At 29.1% G+C, this 17,970-nt stretch overlaps 1 protein-coding gene across 7 annotated transcripts in view; it reads left to right on the top strand.

Moving 5' to 3' along the window:
* LOC129908116 (phosphatase and actin regulator 4) overlaps positions 1–17,970 on the top strand; it is a 413,058-nt gene that overhangs the window by 188,500 nt on the left and 206,588 nt on the right. For all 7 annotated transcript variants that reach the window (XM_055984423.1, XM_055984416.1, XM_055984418.1 and 4 more), the window contains exons 2-3: positions 15,312–15,476; positions 15,640–15,738. In XM_055984423.1, the coding sequence (XP_055840398.1) occupies positions 15,312–15,476; positions 15,640–15,738 (264 nt within the window). The remainder of the gene's footprint in view (positions 1–15,311; positions 15,477–15,639; positions 15,739–17,970) is intronic.

Below are 17,970 nucleotides of genomic sequence, written 5' to 3' on the forward strand. Positions count from 1 at the left end.
GACTCCAAATATGAAATTTGGTAATGCTGATCAAGAACATCTTGGTCTGTTCGATTTGGAACAACCAATCCTAACTGTGCCAATGCTTTACTTATTTGTCCTCAATGAAGATCAGAGATTGAATAAAATATCACAAGACGAATAAATATTTGTTTCACTCAAAGTCAGACTTTTTTAATTCTGAAAGCTTTACAAATTAAGCTTAGTTAAATCTTTTAAAAAGCGAGAGTGTTTTTTTACTCGTACAAATTGACAGCTATGTAAAGATGTGAGAAAAGGTATTATTTTTTTTGATACAAACCATCTACATATTAATACCTTTCAAACAAAAAAAAAAATTACCAAAATCGGACCAGCCAAACGCGAGTTTATCGGCCACACACACTAAACGAACTCTTTTTTATATATAAGATATAGGTAATTAAATAAGTTATGATTGTGCAAAATTTCAATGAATTTCATATTCAAAATTCTGAGATAACGGTGAAAAGATGTTCTTTTTCTAAATACGTTATATCTTTTGATCTAGAGCACATAACATATTTATTTAACTTTAATACGCATGCTGATAATATTACATAATATTATATAATCTTTAATTGAAAAACTTGAAAAATACCTCAAAACACCTGTGAAGATTTGTTGCCGATGACCAGCCAGCAGTAGATTACCTAAGTACCGTAATCTCAGTTTGAAATTTCGACATGGTTGGCTTTAAAAAATTCTTACTTTTTTTGTAGGCATGGTAGAAATATGATTGAAGCGTCATATAAAAGGTGAAATAATAACGATATAAAATTTATTATAGGTTGTCTTTTAAAAAATGGATTTAATGGCGTTAGAAGTGAAAAGAGATTGATTGTTTTGCTTTTTTTATGAAAACTAATTGGGTTAAAAAAATTCTAGCTCTTTTTGTAGATGTTGTATAGACATGGTCGATATAAATATTTTGAGCTGAAACAACAAGCTTTCAGATGGTATAAAATTTATTGTAGGTTGTCATATAAAAAAAGTTATATTTTTTCGATTTTTTTTAAATTATTTTCAAGGTTTCACTTCAACTACGTGTGATGATTTTTTTTTACAGAAAAAAGGTATGAATTAAGTTTGATTGAAGTTTACATATGTATGTATGAATTTAAAATAACCATTTTGATAAGGGTTTCTTTAAAAAAAAACTACTCGTTATCACAATCCTACAAATAATTTCTTTAATCAAAATAGTTTCCCAAGATAATTAAACCAAACATCTGTGTCCCAGATGGCACTAATAAAGCAAATAATTCTCTTTAACCCTGGAAAGATTTTCATTAAAACCAGACAGTTGTTTTCTCTGTTCTACATTGATTTGGAAATGTATAGCAATCAATTAGATGAATAGTATTTACGGTCATTACTTTTGCAAATAACATACAAATATGTATATGCTTTTAATCCTTGAAAGAAGGATATTCCATTTTATATTTATCTTTATCTATTACATCCATAACATCATAATCAATGTTTGCTTTGTTGAAAACTATATGATTTCAATTTGATGCAATTTGTTTGAATCTTTTGGGACTTAAATATTTCAATAAGTTATCAACATATCGATAAATTTGTACCTTTTTTATAGAAGTTTTTTTTTTTCCTTCTTCTTTACAACATAGTAATAATCAACAAGTATGTCATGTCCTCCCCATTAAAGAGTTAACCAATTGATCTTATTCTAGACATCCTTATTATTGACTAAATAAAGAATGAAAGAAGGTACTTCAAGTTTTCCATTCATAAAAAACCCATCCATCCCTTATGGACATGTGCACACTTTTTTAATATATATCTTTGATGTGTATCACTTGACACCATCCGTCCGACCATTTACACCAAAGTGCATCAAACACACAAGACACCTCATGTCTGTTTTGCTGCATTCATGTTCATCGATCCTTGAAATAGTCGTCCATCTGCTGGCTGCTCCTCTGGGTTCTCTGTTACAAGACATCACATATCTCAAGTAAATGCTTACCCATTTTGATGTGTTAACAAAACCCACAGACCTAACATACACAACACACTTTCTTGCTTGACATATCTTTACTTTACCTTAAATTTCTTTACACTCACCCGTTTACCGTCTGTAGTAGAGGTATTGTTGGTTTTCAGGGAACTAAAGTAAAGGTGTCACATTCCGGACACTCGCTGCAAAAAAAATAATACTAAAAAAATATGCAACATATTGTGAAAAGTGACTCTGTGTGTAATCAAACGTCTTGTGGGTGAGTAACCACACTGCAAAAGTGCATCTTTCTTATAAAATATTCAAGAATTTTTGATGATGGATGTGGACAGGCAGATGGACTGACAGACAAACAAACGGTCGAAGAAAATAACCCTCTTGACGAAATTGTGTACGAAAGTTTGCAGCAAGGGAGCAAAATTACCAACAAGGGACACAGAAATGGAATTTCGTTTCTTGTGATGTGGAAAAGTAATTTCCTAAATGTCCTTCTTTTCTATTCGTGTCGTGGTTTGGTTTCAAAAATAAATGCAATACACACAAATGCATACAAAAAAACATGGGGTTTCTTCTATGTGAATGTTTAAAAGGATATGTATTGGAATGGTAGAACTTTAAAATGAAATGGAACAATTTAAAAATAATTTTAGGAATTTTCAAGTTTACAAGCTTATATTGTCACTTATGTTCGTCTTTGATAATAAACAACTGGCAGTCCTTCACGTCCCTTATTTTTGCGAAAACTTTGTGGCGGATTAAAAAAAAAAAAAGAATCTCATTAGGTAATTGTAGCTAATTAAAAAAAATTGTAGCTCGCATGAGTTTTGAGTTATTGAATTTTCCGCCAAAATTAGTCTGAATTTAGCGGACAAAATCTGAAATGAATAATAACAATAGGTTTGGCTTAGCTCCAAATTTGTAGCTTTTTAAAACCATTTCAATTCCACATAGCCTCAACAATTTTTTTGTTTTTCAAAATTCCGCTAAAATATGACTGAAATTCCAGAAACTTTGTGGCGGAATGAAAAAATATAATCTCATTTATTGTAGCTAATTATATTTGTTGTGCACACCAAAAATTTGTAGCTCTCATAATTTTGGATTTATTGAATTTTCCGCCAAAATAAGTCTCAAATTAGCGGACAAAATCGGAAATAATTAAAAAGAATAGGTTTGGCTGACCTTTAAATTTTTTGCATTTTTCAATTCCACAAACTTGTTCTTTATAGCCTCTACAGTTTTTTTTTTTTGTAATTCAAAATTCCGCTTAAATAAGACTGAAGTTAGTGGACCACAATACGAATATTACTATTTTTTTGATACCCAAAATTGTAGCTTATTTGTTGCGCAAACCAAAAATTTGTAATTCGCATGAGTAATTTTTGAGTTATTGAATTTTCCGCCAAAATAAGTCTGAAAATAGCGAAAAAAATCCAAATTTGTAGCTTGTTAAATGCTTTTCAATTCTAAAAACTTGATTTTTATAGACATAACAGTTGTTTTTGTTATTAAAAATTCCGCTTAAATATGACTGAAGTTAGTGGACGAAAATAGTGACTGGAGATGGGCTACTAATTAATTTTTGTGTAACAAATTTTTTTTTAATTCAACGTTTTTGAAAGTTACAGTTACATGTTATGGAGTTATGAGTCTTATTTTAGAGGAATTTTGAATAACATGGAAACGGATCGAGCTAAAAAATCGAGGTTTTTGCGTTGCATCTGAGTCCAGGTTTTCTGCAAAAAAAAATTTAATTTTGCAATTTTTTTTTGATTTTGAAATCTTTGAGCTAACTTTTTCAAAAAAAAACCTTGAATACCTACTTTTAAAAGTGTTGGAGATACGAAATTGAAGTTTGCATCAAAAATGTTTTTTTTTTTTTTCAAAAGCTTCAAAGAAAAAACTTAAAAAAAATATTTATTGAAAATGTCTCCACTCTTCTGATCAAACCGGAAGTGAACTTCTGAAACTTTAAGTTGAAATAAAAAATTACTATAGTTAAACTAGCTACAACTTTGAAATTGTAATTTTTGTATTTCCGTCATATTTTAGCGGAATATTGAATAACAAAAAAAAATGTTGAGGCTATAAAAACCAAAAACCAAGTTTGTGGAACTGAAAACTATTTAGAAAGATACAAATTTGGAGGTTAGCCAAACCTTTCATTTTAGTTTTTGTCTTCAGACTTATTTTGGCGGAAAATTCAATATCTCAAAAATCATGCTAGTTAAACAGTTTTTGTATCCGCAACAAATTAGCTACAATCAATAAGGATTTTTTATTTTATTCCATGAAATCAATATTTCCAAAAAGTTTTTTTTTTTTAATTGCAATAACTTATTTTTTAATTTCTTAAACTTCAAAAACCTATTTCTACCTACCCCAAGTCTATTTTCCAGCCAATCTCTTCAAACAAATTAAACAATTATTAACCACCACATCGTACCAGTTCGTTCTTCATAAATATAATCGGCGCCATTTGTCGTGCATCCCCGTGCTCCTCCTCTTTTCATTGTTTTCTTCCTATAAATAAAAAAAAAAAAAAAAAAAAAAATAAAACAAATTAAAAAAAAAAAATTAAAAACCGTACAAATAATTTTCATCGTATCATTATACAAGTTTTTTTTTTTAAGAGTATGTGTAGTCGTAGCCGTATAATGTGCTCTCCTTGAATTCCATACCATCATTGTCTGAAAAAAGTAACTAATTGCAAATATGTCGCTTTATAAAACATTTTGCCAGTCAGTCTTCATTAATATTGGCGGCATTCCTTCTACAAGTCCACCTCCTTTTTATGTTCATCCCATCATCATCATCGTCATCAACGTATCGTTTCATATCCATCCCCATCCTATAGAAAATTTCAACTTCATGGATGCGAAACTACTCTTCAATTAGTTTCATAGCTTCTTCTATACTTTTTTATCATTTTTTCTTGTTGTTTTGTTTCAATTTGTAACGATGAAAAGATGAGAACCTGAACATAGCTATCGTTCGTTCTTTTCTTTCTTGAAAAAAACCAACTTCCAAAGACAATCGTTAATCATAAAGCCAAGCTAAAGCCAAACAATAAGACAGTAAAAATGTGCATTCAAGTGCAGGTAAAGACTTAAGAGATATGTATAGTACTCGTATATTTATGCCAGAGGATTTTAAGTTTAAGAGAAGAAGGTAGATTGAAGTGCATAGAAACAGGGTGTTACAGAATATTGAAAATATTGAAGAATTAAATAGACAGTATGTAGCTAAACACAGTTTTTGGGGGTTTTGGGTATTTGGAATTTTAGAATTTATAGTAGGAGATCCCGCCATAGGACGACCTACCCTCATCGTTATACCAGTTGAGAGTTATATTTTCTGAAAGCTAGTGTCTAAGGAAATAAAATGCACATGGGTTGCCTAGCGATATCCTGTCAAGGCATAGGGTTGCCAGGCCTTAAAGTTCATTTTTGCAAATTTTTGAAAATGCGACCCTGCTTATATGGCAAGCCTAAGAGTTATAAAAAAAATATAATGTCATAGGAAATTTAATTTAAAAATTTTAATTTTCAGGATTTTTTAAAATTTGAAGTTTGAGTAGGGTAAACAAAGGCGAATTTAGAAAAAGGGCAAAAATCTATTTTCTAAACAAAACGTGATAGAAATAAAATTGAAATTGGAATCGATAGATATTATAAATATATGAAAGCCACACATACAAATAAAAAATGTAAAAATCTACAACGCGAGATATAGTCTTTTTAGAGTCATGATACTCCAATTCGATATTTGAGAAATAATTCACCAAAAATCAGAATGAAAGATTTTTTAAATAATTTTTATGTGATAAGTTAAGAAAAATAAAATAACTTGACACGTGTCTGTCAAATTTTTAATTTAACTTACCGTTTTTGCGAGGGGATTTTTTGAAAAGGTGCTTATTTTCGTATTTCAACATATTAAAGGAAAAAATCCCGTCATGGGACGACCTATCCACCTCATTATACCAGTTGAAAGCTATATTTTCCTAAGGGTAGTGTCTAAAGAAACAGTTTGCACATGGGTTGCCTAGCGATATCCTGTCAAGGCATAGGGTTGCCAGGCCTTAAAGTTTATTTTTGCAAATTTTTCAAAATGCGACCCTGCTTATATGGCAAGCCTAAGAGTTATAAAAAAAATATAATGTCATGGGAAATTTAATTTAAAAATTTTAATTTTCAGGATTTTTAGAAATTTGACATTTTAGAAGGGGAAACTGAGGTAAATTTAAAAAAAGGTCAAAAAGCTATATCCTTAACAAAGAGTGGTAGAAAAAAGATTGATACTGGAATCGATAGATATTGTTAAATTATATAAGTCACACATACAAACCAAAAATGTAAAAAATCTGCTACTCGAGATATGGACGTTTAAAAGTCAAAACCGTGAAATTCGATGTTTGAGAAATAATTCACCAAAAATCAGCACGAAAGGTATTTGAAATAATGTTTATGTTATTAGAGAGCATAAATAAAACAACTTGACACGTATCTGCCAAATTTTTGATTTGACTTAGTTTTTGGTTCCTGTGTATTTTTGAAAAATTACAGATTTTTACAATTCAATTCACTGTTTCGGTGTTATTCTTCAAAAATACACAGGAACCGAAAACTAAGTCAAATCAAAAATTTGGAAGATACGTGTCAAGTTATTTTATTTATGCTCTCTAATAACATAAACATTATTTCAAATACCTTTCGTGCTGATTTTTGGTGAATTATTTCTCAAACATCGAATTTCACGGTTTTGACTTTTAAACGTCCATATCTCGAGTAGCAGATTTCTTACATTTTTGGTTTGTATGTGTGACTTATATAATTTAACAATATTTATCGGTTCCAGTATCAATCTTTTTTCTACCACTCTTTGTTAAGGATATAGCTTTTTGACCTTTTTTTAAATTTACCTCAGTTTCCCCTTCTAAAATGTCAAATTTCTAAAAATCCTGAATATTCAAATTTTAAAATTTAATTTTCTCTGACATAAATTTTTTTTACACCTCTAACACTTACCATATAAACAGGGTGGCGTTGTCAAAAAAACTCAAAATATGAACTTTAAAGCGTGGCAACCCTATGCCTTGACAGGATGTCGCCAGGCAACCCATGTGCAAACTGTTTCTTTAGACACTACCCTTAGGAAAATATAGCTTTCAACTGGTATAATGAGGTAGATAGGTCGTCCTATAACGGGATTTTTTCCTTTAATATATTGAAATACGAAAATAAGGACTTTTTCAAAAAATCCCCCCGCAAAAGCGGTAAGTTAAATTAAAAATTTGACAGATACGTGTCAAGTTATTTTATTTTTTCTAACTTATCAAATAAAAAATATTAAAAAAAAAAATTAATACTTATTTTTGGTGAATTATTTCTCAAATATCGAATTGGAGTATCATGACTCTAAAAAGACTATATCTCGAGTTGTAGATTTTTTACATTTTTTTGTTGTATGTGTGGCTTTTATATTTTTATAATATCTATCGAATCCAATTTCAATTTTATTTCTATCACGTTTTGTTTAGAAAATAGATTTTTGCCCTTTTTCTAAATTCACCTTTGTTTACCCTACTCAAACTTCAAATTTTAAAAAATCCTGAAAATAAAAATTTTCAAATTAAATTTCCTGTGACATAATATTTTTTTTACAACTCTTTGGCTTTGGGTATAAGCAGGGTGGCGTATTCAAAAATAATGAAAAAATAAACTTTAAGGCCTGGCAACCCTATGCCTTGACAGGATATCGCTAGACAACCCATGTGCAAACTGTTTCTTTAGACACTACCCTTAGGAAAATATAGCTTTCAACTGGTATAATGAGGTGGATGGGTCGTCCCATGACGGGATTTTTTCCTTTAATATGTTAAAATACGAAAATAAGCACCTTTTCAAAAAATCCCCTCGCAAAAACGGTAAGTTAAATTAAAAATTTGACAGACACGTGTCAAGTTATTTTATTTTTCTTAACTTATCACATAAAAATTATTTAAAAAATCTTTCATTCTGATTTTTGGTGAATTATTTCTCAAATATCGAATTGGAGTATCATGACTCTAAAAAGACTATATCTCGCGTTGTAGATTTTTTACATTTTTTATTTGTATGTGTGGCTTTCATATATTTATAATATCTATCGATTCCAATTTCAATTTTATTTCTATCACGTTTTGTTTAGAAAATAGATTTTTGCCCTTTTTCTAAATTCGCCTTTGTTTACCCTACTCAAACTTCAAATTTTAAAAAATCCTGAAAATTAAAATTTTTAAATTAAATTTCCTATGACATTATATTTTTTGTATAACTCTTAGGCTTGCCATATAAGCAGGGTCGCATTTTCAAAAATTTGCAAAAATGAACTTTAAGTCCTGGCAACCCTATGCCTTGACAGGATATCGCTTGGCAACCCATGTGCAATTTATTTTCTAAGACACTAGCTTTCAGAGAATATAACTCTCAACTGGTATAACGATGAGGGTAGGTCGTCCTATGGCCGGATCTTAGACTATTATTTTTTTGCCTAAATCGAGATTCCAAGAAATTATATTTTAGATTTTCTGGATTTTGGGTTTTCATTATTTTGGATTTCGGGTTTTCTGGATTTCAGGTTTCCTGGTTTTTGAATTTTCGGAATTTCGACCCCAACCTTTTAGCTTTACAGCTAAGATAATTTCTTCGAATTCAAAATCCCGAAAAATTGTATAAAATGAAAAAATTCGGACACCCATTTAGGATTTAGGATTTTCTGGATTTTGAATTTTCGGGATTTTAACTTTAACTTAACATAACATTACACCTAAGATTATTTTTTTTTTCGAAATCAAAATTGCGAGAAATTATATAATACGAAAAATTTCGGATACATTTTTGGGATTTATTTTTTTCAGGATTTTGGATTTTCGCGATTATAGGTTTTCGGGATTTTTTGATTTTCTGGATTTTAAATTTTCGGGATTTTTGGTTTCTGGCTTTCAGTTTTCGAAATTTTAACCCCAATCCCTTAATTTTTCCCCTAACATTATTTTTTCGAAATTGAAATTCCGAAAAATTATATAAAATAAAAAATTTTGAAAAACCCATTCTGGGTTTAGAATTTTCGGGATTTTATATTTTCTGGATTTCGAATTTCCGAGTTCAATATATTTTGAACTTTAGGGATTTTCATAAATTCGTTCTAATCCCTTAGAATTCCTATCTTTACATAAAAGAAATATTGAAAATCATGAGTAGCCTGGAATTGATTTTTTTACTTTTTATGTGAGTGAAAGTCGTAATCAATAGGTAGCAGTTCCTTCCAATTAGCTCAATATCCACCAAATCCTCTGCAAGTGTCCATCTCAAGTCCATTAAGTTCACCTTCAAGTTGGTCGCTTCATGAAGATAAGTGCCTATGTTCTGTTCTGTGAAACATCGTTACTTCCGTAACATCCTATAACTGAAAAACGAGTCTCAAGATTTTTCCTTAATTTTTTTTTTTTTTGCAAAAATATCTCAAGTCACTTTTCTGTCGGTTTGAAGACGATAAAACAAAAGGATGAAGCTAAAGTGGATTTAATATACTAAAATCCATTTGAACTAAATGTAAAAAAAAGGTGTTGTTAGTGCCAACTACAAAAAGGTAGAAGGATGAAATGTGTACACCCAATCATCAAAAGTCAGTCAGTTAGCCACTCACTCATCGTCATCATCATCATCTACAACCATGATAAACCGCAAATTATTACCTCATAACTTTTTTTTTTTAATATTCTGTTACAACAACTGTTAACTCTCGTGCTGCTAAGCTATACTACCCGGAGAGCTCTGATGGTAAGCTGGGTCGTTGAATGAAAAGAAAACATAAGGAAACCCATTAAACGTTGTTTTTCCAGTTTTTCCCTATAAGACTAAAGACTTACCTCTACTCTAACTATACTATCTAACTATCTGTTTTTTATGTGTTTTTTTTTTTCTACTTCTTCTTCTACTATTTTGTTCAGTTTAAAGACAGAAAAAAACCGGAAGTTGTGTGTTTTTTTTTAACTTACCTTCCACATCCATCGAAATGAAAGTAAAAATCATAATGACTTAAGTTTACATTGCTAATTGTGTCAGTTAGAAATGACGGTAATCTGTTTTTTTTTTTCTTTCTTTTCTCGTTTCTTTTTTTTTTTTTTGTAAAATTCTTCCGTTGCGCCATTTAATGACGGACTGGTTTACCAGGTTCTTTATTGCGTTTGTTTGAGGAAGTAATGGGAAAGACTTGGACAGTCAAGAAAAAAGTGTTGACAGGAGTTGTTGGAGTGCATGTTTTTTTTTATGAGTAAAACGAATAGAGTTTAGCGTGTCAATAGTGAGTGATACTTAATTGTTGCAAGAAGCGATACGTGTGGTTAGAGCTTTGTTTAGAAAAGAAGTCATGAACCCGCTTTTTTTTCCTAGAAATTGAAATAAAATTCTTTGATGAAATATTTATAATTTGTGATGAATAATTGCTTTGATAAATTTAGTTATAAAGAGTTTCTTTTTATTGTTCCTTGGAATCTTAAGCATAAAAAAAAATATTTGATTGATTCATTCTCTTGTCCTCTCAATTTTTCAAATCCATGTTAAAAAGTGTTTAAGAAAATAGTATTTACATGAAAGTCCTGCATTTTTTATCTCAAAGGTTTGCTAGTCTGGGGATTAGGTAAACTCTTTTGGCTATAATGGGTGAAAAAATCCAAACATTAGTTTTTAACTGACACAGCTCAGCTATGTCTTCAATATTGCAATACCTACTACTTATCTTTGAAATTAAAAATAAGAAAGTTTTTTCCTCCTTTAGACCTTTGACATTTGAATTTTTTTTAACAAAATAGTACCTAATCGTACCCCATAGGTAAATAAAATTGTAGTTATAACTTGAATTATTTTTTTCTATTCTTGTATTAACCAATATAACTCTTGTTAGACTGTCTATGCATGATTTTTTAAAATATACCAAACTTAAGTCGAAATTCAAAGTTGTCACTCATGTGAGCAATTTTTCTAAAAACTTGCAAATAAGACCGTCAGTAGAGTAAAATTTAAAATTGTGTAAAACTCTAGCCGTGTTTTTATGAAAATTCAAAAGACTTTTCAAACGTGCTTCTGAGAAAAATCTCAACTTAATAGACGATTTTAAATTCCGTCCTCATGTCTGCAAATTATGCTTACCTAGTGCTTAAATTTTTGCTACTTCAAATATTCTTAATCTCTTTTTCTTAAAAGTTTTGTCTCTGCTGAAGCGAAACGAAATATTTTTTAAGTCTCCAAAGTCAAAAAAACTCTTTTGAAGCATAAAAAATTATCATTTGAGTGAAAAATGATTTAAAACTTTCCAAATGTTCTAGCATAGGCAAGAATTTCGTTAGTCAAATTTTCATAATGTTCTTTTTGTATTGCTTTTCTTTCGTTTACGATTTTATTGTGCTAGTTTTGTGTTTTGTATGAAAATATTCATTTTGCTTCATCATACTAGGCTTTAAACTTAAAAAAAAAAATGGAACGAAAAACTTTTGAAATCAAAAATGAAAAAAGCCATAAATCCGTTTTTTTTCTTGTTTTCTCACTTTCTCGAAAATAACTTATCCGATCTCGAAATTTTTTTCATGAAGAAGCGTCATAGTAGCCGTAATATTCAAATTTTGTTAAAATAGAAAATAATTTTTATTTTTGGCAATAATATGCCTATTTTTTAATGCAAGTTTTTTTAATTCTGGCCCAGAGTTATAATATCGTTTTTTAATATACATATAAATAAATCTATATTTATGTGTCTTAAATCTCTTCATCTTTAACATAGTCTACTTGAATCAGTGATTGTTAAAAGAACATAAGTAACATTTTTATTTTTTTTCATGAGAGACAAAAAACTCTGTATTTTTGACGACGCGGCCGCATTGACAATTTTAGCTTTAGATTCGGTTTAGAGGCCTTGTTGAGAGTTGAAACTAACTAAAAGTTTTAAAAAAATATCTTTATCAAAGAAGATTTAACAAAAAATAAATATTTTTTATATGTTGTTTTAACACCCAACGTTTTGTTGGGAGTCAAAACCACTTAATAACTTGGAAATAATGTTGTTTTGAAATTCAGTTTACATCCAAAGTATAAGCAAATTTAATGGAAATAAATAAAAGACCATTATAATTCAGCAATTTTATTAATACATACATTAAAAAACAAGAACATTAAACAAAAAGGCGAAAGTGGACGTTCCACGGCCAGCAATGAATTTGTTATTTTTTGACGTAGTTAAGTCATACTAATATTGTGCAAAAGTTTTATCCTTGTGACGTAGGTACTTCAAACTAGTATAAAATGCATTTTTGCATTTAACAATTTTTAATGATTGTCTCATTTATGTAATTTAAATGTTTATTTGAAGTGAAAAATACGATGGTTTGTAATTTTCCCTGAGTTTAAAGACCTTGATCTTGAATATCAAACCAATAGAACCCAAACTAGAAGCCTTTAAGACAAGATTTACGAATTTTTTTTAGTTTGCATTTTCAATTCATTGCTGGTATTAAAAGCTTGAAAACTCTAGAACAAAATGTCGAAGTTAATGGCTCAGGAAAATTACAGAGCATCATATTTTATATTCAAAATAAAAATTAAATTCAATATGTCCTGCACACATTGCAAGATGCATTACCAATAATAATATTGCAATATCTTACATTCTTAATCAAAATGCAGAGAAAAATTCATAGTAAAACTTTTTCCTAAGATATAGTTTTTTTCATTTGGTACCAATTTAATTTATTAACAAGAACTTTTTGAAAGATGCAATTCCATTCGAATGACCGAACAACTGACGACACTAAATCATCGAAAAACTGTAAGAAACAACAAGTTTACTTACTTCGTTTTTCCGGCGTTGAAATTAAAAAAAACAAAATAATATGAAGTACTTAAGGTGTTTTAACACTCAATTTGAAAATTGGCAAAAGAGATATGTTGTTTTAGCACTCAATGCGTACTTTAACCTCGAAATTTTAGATGATCCAAATATCAAATCATGTTGGTTTTGCTCTCAACGCTAGTTCTACCCATAAGCAATGCAAAACAGTTATAAAAGTGGTTTCAAAAATTTGTCACTTATGTTGTTTTAACAATCACCGATTCACTTAATTTTCTTGTAGAACTGATTAAAAAGTTAAATCGAAGCATTAAAATAATGGATAGTGATAACACTAGTTTACTACAGTTTTTCGGCTTTACTGTGTTAAGCAAAAAAGATAGATGCCAACCAAAATTTCAAATTGCAATAGGTACTTGCATGTTTTTACTTTCTCGACATGCATTTTTTTTAAGCTACTTTACAGAGTTGGGCATAAAATGTGAAAATTTTTAGCTGAATATTTGTTGCCGACCAACAATAATTTAAATCACTTCAAAAAGAGGGAGGCCTACAGAATATAAGATTATACAACACTGCATTTAAAGTTAAAGGCTTTAATTACATATTTAATGTTAAAACTCACAAAAGAACTAAAAATTACCAAAATCATTGCTGCCATCTATCCTCTCAATCAGTAAAAATATTAAGCCTTGGATACACAAAATGGTCAAAATGTTGAGGTGCAGATTTTTGACTCACGCAATTTGTCCCTATCATGTAGGCAAGGTGGAGAATTTTTACATTTCAAGGAACAATAAAACACAAAGAAAATTTTGTTAACAATTTTCGTGATGTGCCCCGAATTTTCATCCACTTTGACTGTTTGCTGAATAGAATATACTTTGTCTTAGCTTAAACTGTCAAACAAGATATTATTTTGAATTTAAAAGCTTTGCTTCACAAAACCGCTCCAACACCCGACTTCTTGATATAATTCTCGATCATGAAACTCGGTTTAGGGCTAAATTAGCATCCTTAAATCAATTTTAAAAGCTAGAACTTTGTCAAGAATTCAGACAGACAATAGAAAACTATTAACACACACAAAAACAAAAAAACACATTTTTAGAAGTTTTTATTAAATCATTTATAATTACGGAATGAAACTGCGATAAATAGGTTATTATGTTAATTTACATAATTACTCTATGCAATAAAATAAAATAATTTTGTATTTTCTGTAACTGCCATTGTTTTATTTTTTCAATACCTAGAAATTATTTAATTATTTGAACAAGTCTTAGTTTTCTGCCGTTACCGGAAACTTGTTGATTTCCTTTTTATACAACAATTTATTCTGCCAATTAAATTCGAAATAAACCACATTTCTAAATTAAATGAAAAAAAAAAAAATATAAGCAAAAACAAAAAATAAAAAAGAACAAAACCTAAGTACATTGTAATCTTCACCCAAAGTAAATAAAAGCTTCATTAATTGTTTCCACCTAACTGAATTTTATTGTTCTCGTAAATTAATTTTACCTCGAACTCATCAATTGTTCTTTATTTTCTCTACACTTTTCCCATTAAAACACTACCCCATTTCACTTGCCTCTCTTTTACTCTTTCACTCCTTTTCTATAGAAAGTTAAAGACAAAAAAAAAAAACAAAAAATTCATGGTCTTTTGCAGCAAAGCAACACAGCAACAACTTTGGCAATGCAGCAACGGATGCTACTAAAAAGCTAGCAGCATCCAGCACCAGCAAACCAGCATAGTAACAATGAAAGTGTACTTTCATTGTGTCCAGCCAACACCTTCTTAATAGCGCGCTTTAGAATTGAAACTTTATATAGCCCAGGAGTATAATAAGAAGACCAAGAAGAAGAAGAAGAAGAAGAAGAAAATAACTGTTCGTCATAAATTCTTTTCAGGATAAGTTTCTCTCAAGTATAACAACGAAACTCTTTCACTTTCTTATAAGCAAGTTCTTTAGATACACTAAAACACACATAAACCAAAAAACCCATACACACATAAAAGGTCTTCTCAAAATTCTTGAGGGGAAGTTTATTAAATTTTTCAAAAAAAAAGCTCTTAATTCCCGAGTAATTTGTTTTAGCTTTTATTTTTTTGAGGGTGGCAAATTGTGTAGTAAATTAATTTATAGGAAAGTTTTTTAATGTTTTTTATTTTTATTTTTAATGGTCTTGTGTAATAAATTCACTTCCGGTTTAAGTTTCTTAACGCCATCTTGTGGTACTATAAAAAACTTAAGATCTCTTTTAACTTTAGGAGAAAAATTTAAACTCAGCAAAACAGCAATCTTAAAAAATGATTGTCAGTCAGTAAATTATTTTTAAAAATATTTTTTTTTTCTCTAAAATTGAATATAAAAAAATATTATCTTGATATTCATTTTTCTTCTTCGTTTTTTTTTTTTTAGCAAAAAAACAAAATGGTGCTGCAATTCGAACAAACAGTTTGGGTTCCGGTACACGTACACCGCCTCTGGAGAGAAAAAGCAAGCTAAGTGCATTGGGAAGATTTTTCAAACCTTGGAAATGGCGGCGAAAAAAGAAAAGTGAAAAATTTGAAGCTGCCTCAAAGTGTAAGTTTACATTATAATAAAAAAAAAAGAAATTTGTACATTTGGGGTTACTTTTTCTGTAAATATTTTTATATGTAGAAATTTTTTTCCCCTCGTGTACAGATAAATTGAAATCATGACTATGCTAAAATGTATTTTTTTTCATATTTTTTTTTCTTAATAGCGCTTGAGAGAAAAATTTCAGTACGTGCCAATAGGGAGGAACTTGTCCAAAAAGGTATCCTGCTACCAGAGAGTCCATTGGGTAATATACCCGAACCAGGTGAGTTTGCAAAAAAAAAATTATAAATAACTTAAGAAAATATTTTTATTTGGTTCTATTATGATGTCTGATGTATTTACCTGCTTTTTCTAACAAAATATGGTGTCTAGTTAAATTAAATAGTTGAAATTATAATAAAAGAAAAACAGCAGACCTGATATTAGAACATTTAGGATAATTGCCTTAGTCTAGAAATAAAAAAAACCTAGGGTCCATGTAGTTCGCACTACGCAGACGAATAGGCATGGTTTTTTTTGGTCATCTTAACCAAAAAATTCTTAAAATACACACATTATAAACATAGGCATTATTGAATGATTTTTTTAGATTTTTTTTGACAATCGACAGATGACAACTTTTTTCAAAATTTTAAACGATTTTTCAAAAACACGTTAAAGTACTCAATATAGTGTAACATGAAAGGTTTTTTTTTACCTAAGAAGAATTAGCACATTGGGTAGGTAATTTTTTATTTTTTGGCAAGATTTCAAACTAATCAAAAATTAACAATAGGTATGAGTATGAACGAATTTGGTATTTTTCGATCATAAAATTACATACCTACATATTTTATTTTTTGGAAAGTTGATAAGAGGTAAAAAAAATGTCATTTTTAAATTATTATCAATTTCAAAAATTATATAAATAGGTATGTATCTCAGTATAAAAATGAAGGTTCAAAATTGGTGATGCCCAGTAAACGGTGGAACGCACTTTTTCTGTACACCAAAAATAGTTCTTATTTTATATTTTAGCGGTGTACTCATACGATGGTTTCTAGTTTCGTCCAACTAAACTGATTTTCTTAACTTATAAATGCTTGTATTGAATGAAAGAATATAATAACAATATAATACTTCTGGATATATTTAACCCAAAAATAATTGGATTTACATAAAACAAAAATATCTTTGTGCATGTGGTTTTATACTTTGTTTTATTATTTATATTGTTATTTTTGTATTGATTCGTCTAAAAAATATTTTCTTGTGAAAAATGTCCTTCATCTTACACCAATATTGTTTTTTTTTTTTTGTATATTTGGATATCGATTCGATTTTGAAAATGTTTTTGTGATTTAAAAAAAAATAAAATCAAGATTTAACATATAGTCTTCTTCATTAAAAAAAAAACTTTAATGAGTTTTTGTAAATCCTAAAAATCTTAAAAATCTTATTTTGAAAATTGCGTTTTTTGGCCGCCAATTTGTAAATTGTCAAAAAAAGAAGTTTAAATATATCATTGTATGGCTCAGTAAAAAATTACATATCATTCAATATGGTGTCAAAGATAAAAATAAGAACCAAAAATACAAAAACAAAATGGCAAAGTTTTTCTATTTTTATTTAATACGATTTATGGTTTTAATTTTTGCTTTTCTAAAAACTGTTTGGAAAAAATACCTGAAACGTTGTAGTTATTGAAAAAAAATTTTAAGGTCAAAAAAGCTGATTTTGTGTTTAATAAACGTGACGTTTTCTCTCACAGAAATTCCGAAATAACTTCTGGTAGCTATTCCAAATCTATGGATAACAAAATTAAATATTTTTTTGTTGCCGAAACAAAAATATACTTTTCTGAAGGTTTGCTGAACTCGAATCCGAAATCAAAACAAATTAATGAGTTCCCGTTTTTGAAATATTACTGTTTGAAAATGCGGTACTTTGGACCTTATTCTTTTTTATAAGGAAAGTTGTTTGATCATATTTAGTAACGTTTTTTTTAAGAATTATTTTCCATATCTCAAAACCTGTTTAAATCTTTCCGATTTCTTTTTACTGCTCGAGATATCCTCAGTTGTTTGGCATATTAATCTACCATAGAAATTTAAAACTTCATTATCTCCTTTATGATATATGAACCCAAACCCACTTACTTCATTTTAAGATATCTCGGGCAATAAAAAAGATTTAAACAGGCCTTCAAAGATAGAAAACAGTTCTGAAGAAACCGTTACTAAATATGCTCAAACAATTTACTTTATATTAAAGAACTAGCTAACCCCACCCGCTTCGCTGAGTGCATTTGAATCATTTATTTTCAAAACATGATAAGTCCAGTTTTTTTCAAAATTCGTTTTTTTTTTGACTAAATTGTTACTCTAGGGATAACCACGTCTATCTTCAAAATAATGTAGTATCTACTCCATCTATATCCGATCTTACAGCTAAGCGAAATATTTTTTTAGTATCAAAAACAGGATAAGTCCCGGACTTATCATCTTTTGAAAAT

The sequence above is a fragment of the Episyrphus balteatus genome, chromosome 2 (genome assembly GCF_945859705.1).
Source record: "Episyrphus balteatus chromosome 2, idEpiBalt1.1, whole genome shotgun sequence".
Classification (NCBI taxonomy): domain Eukaryota; kingdom Metazoa; phylum Arthropoda; class Insecta; order Diptera; family Syrphidae; genus Episyrphus; species Episyrphus balteatus.